The sequence below is a fragment of the Oncorhynchus keta genome, chromosome 32, assembly GCF_023373465.1.
Source record: "Oncorhynchus keta strain PuntledgeMale-10-30-2019 chromosome 32, Oket_V2, whole genome shotgun sequence".
NCBI classification, from domain to species: Eukaryota; Metazoa; Chordata; class Actinopteri; order Salmoniformes; family Salmonidae; genus Oncorhynchus; species Oncorhynchus keta.
The window spans coordinates 25731050-25740520 of NC_068452.1; the positions used below are offsets into that span (position 1 = coordinate 25731050).

Here is a 9471-nt window from a genome sequence, read left to right on the forward strand (position 1 = left end):
CATGGGTGGGGGTGGGAGAGGGGGTGGAAGTGGGGCGACAGAGTAGCCCCTCCCCCTAGGGTTCCTTTCCCGCCCACTGAATTAGCGGCAGATTGTTCCTCCACGGTTGTGTCTGATTGGATAATGGAGGTTGATTAGGTTGGATGATCTTCACAGGGGGTTGTGTATCTGTGTGAGATGACATTTTCTTTTGGAAATGAGGTGAGGGGGAAGGGAGGGATTGGAACCTGTTGTTATCCACACACACACACAGACATAGACACACACACACACAGACATAGACACACACAGACATAGACACACACACACAGACATAGACACACACACACAGACACAGACACACACACACAGACATAGACACACACACACAGACACAGACACACAGACACAGACATAGACACACACACACACAGACACAGAGTTCATCTGTTTCCAAACCACTTACTCTTGGTGCAAGTAACTCATTTACTAATGTCAAGGTGCTCGTGACAAGATGAGCAATGCGGGTGATTCAAAATTGGCATTTTGTACATTCAATGTTTAAATTTGCCGGTGGCCCTTGTATGTAGAATTCTAAATAGGCCAGTTTAGGAACTAAATCGCTGACAGATGACAGCAGCAAAGCACATCTGACAGTGATGGAAAACATAAGGTTTCATCCATAATGTATGAGACATCATCCACAGACCATCACTGTATACCTCACTGCACCATTACTCTTCTCTTTATCCTGGACCATTGGCTGATTGACCTCATGGGGCGATGCTGCTTTTCCCTCTATCCCTTCCATTTCTTTTAGGGAGAGGGGAGTAATCATTTACCTCGCCCCATGCTGAGAATATTATTAATAGTGAATCACTGTCCAGGGGGGGGTGTATGTGTCTGCATGTGTGTTTGTTGGGAGGTGTGTGTCAGGCATTTACCCTGTCTTCACAGATGAAGAAACAGTACCAGTATAAGCTGTTGACTACTGCTGAATAGAATATGAGGGTTGGTCCCAGATGGTATGTGCAGGGTTAGGGGGCGGATGCCTGTGTCACCGTCAGAGGGAGGCATATTCATGATTCAACAATGTTCTCCATCTAAGTGCTGTGGGCTCAGGGTCGTGTGGAAAATATTACATTATTAGAATCCTGAGCAGAGCCCTCCGTCGAACAGCTTTCAGTGCTCTCTGAACTCATCAGTAAATGCTCCTGTCAATGCGAGCTCTAATACAGACAATTCTATGAATGTAAGAAATGGCTTGCTATTTGATTTCAGTTACCTGGTTTGAAGTCTACTTCCTTATTGTTGACATATTTGACACGCTTTTCCCTATTAAGACTAAAATACCACGAGCAAAGCCTTTGATGTCCTATATTACACACAAACATATATTCCATCTGATGTCCCACTCAAACATGCAGACCAAAGATATAAGATCAACAGGGGTAAAAATAGAGTGAAATTCCATGATGGAGAAAGACATGTGAAGGGTGAAGATTTGGTGTTGAGAGTGACCCATGTAATGGATGGTAGGATGTGCTGTATACCCATTGGAAAAGCCACACTGTTCGAGGAATTCCCATTAGGAAGACATAGTTTCGTCACTCAGTCTTGGCCCATGTGCTCCCCCACACCTACTACAGTTATCGTGTGCATCAAACTTATGAGGCCTCACCCTGTTTATTCAAAGCGATCCAGATGTTAAAAAAGACTGATGAAGTACTATTGTTAAACCAGGCATAGCCAATAAGCTACGAGTGGGACGAGTGGGATACTGTGAGAATTATCAGTGCGTCTCAGGAGTCTTAGAGGTGGGTGGGGATTCCCTATTAAACATGTGGAATATGGGCATGCCACACTGAAGGCAAGGTATCCCTATAAGAGGCAATATTTTGTCTTTATTGATATCAGTATTCCACAATCAATGACCATAAAAAGTCTACCACTATAAATCACTCTGAAGTACCAATCGTGTTATCTTGCACATACAACTGCTGTAGACACAAAAATAAAATGCAGTAATGTTTATTAAAATCAGGCACTAATCTAGTGCTTCTTCCCTGAAGCTCCTCTGAAGGGGCTGGTGATGGCTCGAGAGAGGGCCCGAAACACCCTAACCACAAAGGGGCATTTACGGGATTGGGGATCCTGTGCAGTAGGTGCAGGTATCAGGTCCTCCATGGGTGGGGAAGTGGATGGAACCTCTGGAACCAAAAGTGTGCAAAGCTGTCATCAAGGCAAAGGGTGGCTACTTTGAAGAATCTCAAATATGCATATATTCTGATTTGTTTAACCCTTTTTTGGTTACTACATGATTCCATATGTGTTATTCTACTATGTAGAAAATCATAAAAACTGGAGAAAAACCCTTGACTGAGTAGGTGTGTCCAAACGTTTGACTGATACTGTATCTTTGTTCACTCTTGCCAAGGTCATAACAAACTGGTCACATGGTGAATAATTAAAATGACATAATCAATGCTTATTACTCACTCAGTGACACATCACTGAAACGTTTTGTTGGCAGCGCTTCCAGTTCAGGGTGCTTCTTGGCTTGTCCTTTTCTCTTGAACAGCTGTTGACAAAATATATCCTGACATTAGAGCCCTCACTGGCTGTGGGATAATTCAATTCCCAAACACAAAGCTCCATACCTTGATCCTGATCTTCGGGATGTTAGGCAATTTGAAAAGGAAACGCCACCTCTTGCTATTCTTTTCACCTCCAGAAGCGCAAGGCGTCACCTCAGCGTTGCCATCAGCTGGGTTAAGGCTCCTGGTGGGGAATTCATCTGGTGGGACTAACCTGGAAACTAATTCTGGGAGAGGTCGAGACGATACATTTGGCACAGTTGAAGTCAGTAAACTTTACATCATAAGAAACAATCTATTGAGCATGTTACAAAAGATTCCTCTACAGAGTTAAAATGGCAATTTAACTTACCATCCTCTGACTTCACTGTGGGCTTGGACACGTCAGTCAGGGTGTCCATCACTGTGTTGGTCATTATCTTAGTGACCTGATCCATCGTCTGCCTTACTCCGGTGGAAACGAGCGACACATTTAAACACTGCCCCAGGAGAGTCCTAACAGAATTTTCGGCAAAGCTGTAGGCGAGCTCAGAGGCATCATTCCTTGACAGCTTTTTCAGGGCTGGCTTTGGCAATGCCGGTTCAGAGAAGCTCCTGTGGCCAGCCATGGATTGAAGTTGCCGGCTTATTGCGATCTCCTGAATGAGACCATGGACCTTTGTGATGAGGTCGTCTGACACACCTTGAATGGTTTCGATGGAGACAAGCCTCTCAAGGTTTTCCTCTGCTGAAGTCTGCTTTGATTCGTCCGTCACCAGCGTTTCCATTATAGTTTTCACTAGAATGTTGGTGTCAGACATGGATGTTGGTATCAGGCATGATGGTTGACACACAAGCTTTGCAGGGGAAGAATCCTGGTTCCTCTCAGGAGTAGACAAGTATTTTGTCAAGGATTGCTCAGGCAGTGATTCTGGCATATCTATCGTGTTCAAGTTGTGGGACGATGTCCCCTTTATCTCATCTGCAGTCAACTGGTCAAGGCTCTCAAGAAGAGAGTCCAACATGTCAGTCGTCTTCTGTCCAACAGATGAATTATCCGAGGCAACAACTCTGCACTTGATCACATTTAGGATCTGGCTGAGGGTGTTCTTAGCAGATTTGGTGAAGCTATGCTTAGTGACTGCCACTGTTGAGTCTTTGAGAGTCAAAAGTGGTTGGCAACTTTCACTCAAGAGAGGAAAAGCTCCTCTCAAACTGTGATCACTCAGCACTGACATGCTCTTGGTGGGTGTCAATGTGAAGGTGTCAAAGTGTTGATTTTCTGTTGACGTGCCACCCCGAGACGCAAGGGATTTAGACCTTTCAATCGTGGCTGACCTGTCTTTTGTCAACAACTTCTCACTCCTGACAGATTGAGGTCGCTCCGGGTCATGAGCAGTGTCAGAGGCCTCAAAGTATCCATGTTTCTCCACAGGCATGGAATCCACCACATCTTTGGTTTTGGAGGCAGGCACTGGGGACAAGGAGAAGAAGACCTTCAGCCTATCCCTCACTCGGTAGTAGATGTGAGCCACATCCAGGAACTTGTCAAAAACTATTTTAGGTGTGAGGTGGGACTCTGTATCCATGGTCTCTCTCTCTAGGTCTTCCACAATAATGTTCACAATGTCCGAGGCTGCTGCAAACAGATGTTGTGAATAGGTAGCAGGCATTTTCAGCTCCAAATGGTTGGCTTTGCGAGCAATGAAAACAATTGCAGCTCCAAGGATAGCCTCACTCACGATCTGGTTGGCCTTTGTGTGGAACTCCACACTTAGGATACTCCCGATGGAAATATTAGAGTTTCTGCTGCTGCTGACTGCACTTTGTGGCTGTGTGAGCGAGGAAATCTCACCGGCAATGGGGAGGTCTTCCAACTTTGAGATGAGAGCATCCAACTTCTGGCTGAACTCCAAGAACACATTTAATGTCCTCCCTCCAACAGAAGAAGAACAGTCTTCCTTAGAAGCCTCAACCTTCAGAACTGAGGCCACCTGTTTGATGACCTCTTTAGTGCATGTGTTGAGGGTTAGCTGGTTGTCTGGGATATTACTCAGAGACCTGAAGGACATACTAGAGCTGTTAATACTGGTCTTTTGCACAGGAGATACCTTCACACAGGCCTCAGTTAGGAGTGGTCCAGTTGGAGAGGGCTTGGTATTCAGAGGGACGTCTTTTTCCTCAGTGAGATGGTGTAAACTGAACCACTTATTTAGTTTGTCCAGCGCATTGGTGTACAGGTTTTGTGAACTTGTATGTACTTCAACCCAGAACTTTTTGCGACCAGATTTTGTGGCTGCTGAGACCTTATTTGCCTCAAATGCCTCATGCAAGTCTCCTAATACGCCATCAAAAAGATCAACCGATGCCGCTGCAATACTTTCAGGGGAAATATGGGCAGATAAGATTTCCTCTAATCTATTAGTGTCGGTCGAAAGGGTTTCGTTCAGATTGGCAAATGTCACATCTGCTTCCTTAAGGCCCTGAATGATGTGAGAAACATCTATGTCCTCAAGACTCTGTGACAGAGAAGATACCAGGTCTCTGGCAGCAAGGTTACCCTGGGAGCCGGCCTCTGTGGCTGGGTTGAGACTCATCTCAATCTCAAGCTCAGTTTTAATTGCTTGGCAGGCAGTTGCTACAGCAACCACTGAGTGAGAGCACAAGAACTTCAAGTCAGAGTCTGAGATGGGCAGAGATGGTGAGTCATGAGTCATGGACATGGCCTCCAGGCTGCTCTCAGACACAAAGGGCTGGAGTTTTACGGAGACTTGTCTGACCATCTCCCCAGCAACACCGCTGATGTCTATTGATGAGCTGGAGCCGGTGCACTGTGGCCTTAACAGTGTTTGGCTGTCCGAAAGTCCAAGATTATAAAGAACATCACGAAACACAACATCCACAACATCAGTCGACAATGCTGTAATTCTGTTGCTAGACAGGAACTTAGCTGGATGCACGTCGTCTGAGGTGAGAGTCCAATCACAAAGGGATTCTTTGGATGAGCACATGGACAGGCTCTGGATTGTTGGAGTTGCTGATATGCAGCTTTCATTGGTAGACTCGCCATAGAGTTGCGACATTTTAATTTGAACGGCTTTCACAATCTTGCCCTTGGAGACATTCATCAAGTGGTCTCTGATGGACTGCCTGGAGGAATGTCTACTTGCAGATCTTTGAACTACCATGCTTTGAATTTCAGCAGAAACCGCAGTAAGGAAGTAACTCAAAGGGGTGGTCCGTTCCTGCTCAGTTCTTCCGTTGTCTTTCGTCCTGAGGATACTATTGATGATGGTGACTATTACCTGTCCAGCCAGAGGACCCAATATGGCTTCAAGCTCCCTCTCTAATTCAAGCGGAGACTTGTTGGACTGGCGACTGCTGGACTTGCGGCCAAGCGCAATGTGCTCCATGGCATGGGCATACATTGATGCAGTTGCCATGCTCAGCATCTCTTGGGCAAACTGAATGCTTGCCGAGTTGCTGCCTTGACCTTCGGTTCCCTGACTACAACCCACATTTAGCATTAGCTGAGCTAGCCTGGAGTTGATGACTTTCATCACCATCTCCACAATTTCCATTACCAATCTGGTGTCTGTGGAGACGATGATGGGCATGAGCTTCCTCTGCCTACTCCGGCTGGACGGCAGTACAATCTCACTCAGCGACCTGCATGCTCCACTGTGGACCATTTGATTGAAAACACAGCTCTGAGACAGGCCAAACACAGAACTGAGTGGCTCGGAGCAGGGTCTGCCCTTCACCTCTCTATTGTCCCCCTCAGGTGTCGAGAGATATGTGAACTCTCCAGGGATCAAGTCTTCATCGTCCTCTTCACTCAGCAAAGAGGTCATGGACCTAGAGAATGCACACAACAGAGACATAGTAACAAAAATGTCCGTATTTGGACTCAACCTCATTATTATTACTACTCAAAAGAAGTAAACCAATAAACATTTTAGAGATCTTGTGTTCCATCTAAGCAGTATCTCTCACTAAGTGAGGCTGGTTATTGGTACACATGGTGAGGGGATACGGGAGTAATGTGTGAGGGTAGAACTTCTTGGAGGGAAGTGGATAGTGGTGCTTACCTGTGAGTGGAGGGGAAAGGTGTAGGTGTGCTCCAGGAAGTTTTAGAGCTGGTGCTCCTGCTGGGGCCTTGAGTACAACTTAATCTCACAGTGCGGGAGAGAGAAGTTACTGCCTCCTCACTTCCTGATCCAGGAGAGCCTGGCAACTCAGTCAGCTCTATCTGCATGGTGAGGTCAAGGGCGGGAACCACAACTGTCGATTTGATCTTCTTCACCCATGTGACAATGTCCATGCACTTGGCAGTAAACTCATCTCTAGTTAACTGCAATGAACATATAGAGAAGTTAGACACTGTATCGATATAATGACATGTGATGACTCACCATTTCACTAACCAAGCAGACAGGAACTGCCTTTAACTCACCTTGGCACGCATATTCGCACTCAACAGATTCCAGTGTCTGAAAAGGAAATAAAAAGATAACTTTTCTAATGGGGAACATATCTAGGAAGCCCAGTTGAGTTGGGCATCTAAAAGATTTATAATACAATCAAGGGGAGAATAGGAAAGCCACAGAGCAACATACTTGTCAGTCATGTCCTGCACAAAGGTGGAGAGGTCTGGGGAGCTTCTTTGCCACCTGACAAGGCTGTTCTGGGACGTTGCAGCCTGGGGGGCCGTGGGCGTGGTGGTGAAGGTCACATCAGTATCCTGGGGACGACAGGAAGTACAATTAGGCTGGAATTCAAGCGACTCTAGTACTCTCTCCTCCTAAACACACACACACACACACACACACAATGCAACTAGTCGATTAGATTGAGAGATGACTACAGTCCTCACCTCCAGTTTCAGGTCTCCAGAGTTAAGTAGAGAAGTCTGGTGTGGCTCCTGTACATGGGATGGGCCGGGTGTCTCTAGATCAGCCTGCATCTCACTTTCTATTTCAGCCTCTAGTGACTGGGTTGGGTCAGCTGACTTCAGACCAGCCTCCTGCATCTCTGCCTCCGGTTCAGCCGCTATTGACTGAGTTGGGCTGGCTATTTCTTGATCAGCAAAGAACTGGTCCAGGCTCCCAGTTTCAGGCTGATCTTTTTCATATCTGTGCAGAGGAAAATAATATCTCTATGATCACTGGGACCGAGCCATAATATATAGAATAGACCTTTGACCTATATGTGAATGGATAATTTGTGTAAATTACTTACCTGACTTCATCCTGCATGTCCTCAAGAGGCTGTGAGTTCAATATCTATGAGGGTGAGGTCATCACGTTTGACCTCTGACCCCTGAAAGACATCAGAAAGTCCTGTACATGCCTCACCTTTAGCCATCTCGTTGGTCACATCTTATCTATAGTGAAGGTGAGGATATATATCCTTTGACCTAATTGCAACTCTTTCACCAGAGAGGAAGAGGCAAAGCGCGGGTTTACGCCCAACATTTGTTCACAAAAATAAGACCACGAAGTGAAGACTATTTGTATCAAATTTGGTCAACAAAAAATGTAATCGCTAACTTGCTGAGTGATGCTAATTTGATCGAATAGAAGTTTTGGTTGGAATGGTTAGGTTGTTCGGAATGCATTTCAGCAACTTTTGAAAATAATCTACTTTACATTGGAGTTGTGCCTGTTGTTCACACATGCATCTGCCCTGTCTTTGGCTAGAATGGTCGTACCTGATCTCACCCCCTCCCGCCTGCCATTCAGGACATGTATTTCATTGTTAGAGTGGTCACTCGACTATCTTGTCAATATAATTGATCATCTTTGCTTGCACCCAACCTAAGGGTAATAACCTTTGACCCCCTGAAGTCATTAGAAAGAAGGCCTGGCCTACATGCTACATCTAGCCTATCTTTACAGTAGCCTATGAGTGGTCTATTACTTAAATGTTTTGGTCAATGACAGCCTATAGGCTACATTTTAACCCACATAAATTAATACAATTGGATGTTATTCTGCTGTAAAATCTGTACAATGCTTCTTCTCATTTACAATAACCACAGTATTGAAAATAAAGTAACATACCTTTACTCTCCGTGTTTTTTCCGTGTAAAATAAGTGAATGCGCGTCCAATGATTAACACTAGGTTGTCCAGTCCACAACGAAGATAAGAATGATCGAACCAGTTTTTCTGTTCAGTTTTAAACCTCATCAATTATGACGTAACAAATAGTATTTTACGCACTGGTAAAATGCACCCCCGATTCAACGCTTTGTTTAGGCCTAAACTCTGTCCAGCCTATATACAAGGACTTCAATAAATAAGGGTGGTACATAAAAAATAAAAAATAAAGGACATATTGCCCTCTTGTGGTTAGTAAAGGTAATGACGTGATCCGAGTCCACAAAAGTTTCTGACACCAAACTCTCGCGGGGCTCGGTCCAGAAGTACCGCTATGAAATGAACGCAATAGACTGTCTGTTTTGATGGTTTAATGGACCTTTGGCCGGGTTTTTAATCCATAACAGACAGTGGATAGTAAATCAAAAAAGGTATTAGAAAACTGGACTTTGTTTCAAAGCATTGTTCCAAAATAGTTTAGCAAATACAACCTGATGATATAATCTGTATCAGGAGGAAAAGAGGAATGTATTATATTTTGTTTAGTGGATTCCCAGCTCCAAACGAGCTTCATACAACACTCCTTCCGTGGCCTCCAACTGTTCTTAAACGCTAGTAAAACCAAATGCATGCTTTTCAACTGTTCACTACCCGCACCCGCCCGCCCGACTCGCATCACTACTCTGGATGGTTCTGACTTAGAATATGTGGACAACTACAAATACCTAGGTGTCTGGCTAGACTGTAAACATCTCCAATCCAAAATTAAATCTAGAATCGGCTTCCTATTTTGCAACAAAGCCTCCTTCACTC

General features: G+C 45.0%; 1 protein-coding gene across 2 annotated transcripts; it reads right to left on the bottom strand.

The window, feature by feature from the left end:
* Positions 1 to 1863: 1863 nt before the first annotated feature.
* Positions 1864 to 8812, bottom strand: LOC118365429 (uncharacterized). Of its 2 annotated transcripts, none has more exons than XM_035747616.1 (10): positions 8621 to 8812; positions 7797 to 7877; positions 7432 to 7690; positions 7175 to 7299; positions 7012 to 7048; positions 6647 to 6909; positions 2929 to 6413; positions 2640 to 2803; positions 2479 to 2560; positions 1864 to 2189 (listed from the first exon to the last, which is right to left on the bottom strand). In XM_035747616.1, the coding sequence occupies exons 2-10, from the start codon at positions 7811 to 7813 to the stop codon at positions 2032 to 2034; spliced, it is 4590 nt and encodes a 1529-aa protein (XP_035603509.1). In that variant the 5' UTR covers positions 7814 to 7877; positions 8621 to 8812; the 3' UTR covers positions 1864 to 2031. The 2 variants fall into 2 exon arrangements, with proteins under 2 accessions (XP_035603509.1, XP_035603510.1); XM_035747617.1 differs by having other exon boundaries at positions 7797 to 7986.
* Between the last annotated feature and the right edge of the window lie 659 nt (positions 8813 to 9471).

Coding starts and splice junctions, on each gene's coding strand:
- LOC118365429 (XM_035747616.1), bottom strand. Junction 6,414..6,646: donor CCTTTCCCCTCCACTCACAG/GTAAGCACCACT, acceptor TGCATTCTCTAG/GTCCATGACCTCTTTGCTGA. Junction 2,190..2,478: donor TTTCAGTGATGTGTCACTGA/GTGAGTAATAAG, acceptor TTTTGGTTCCAG/AGGTTCCATCCACTTCCCCA.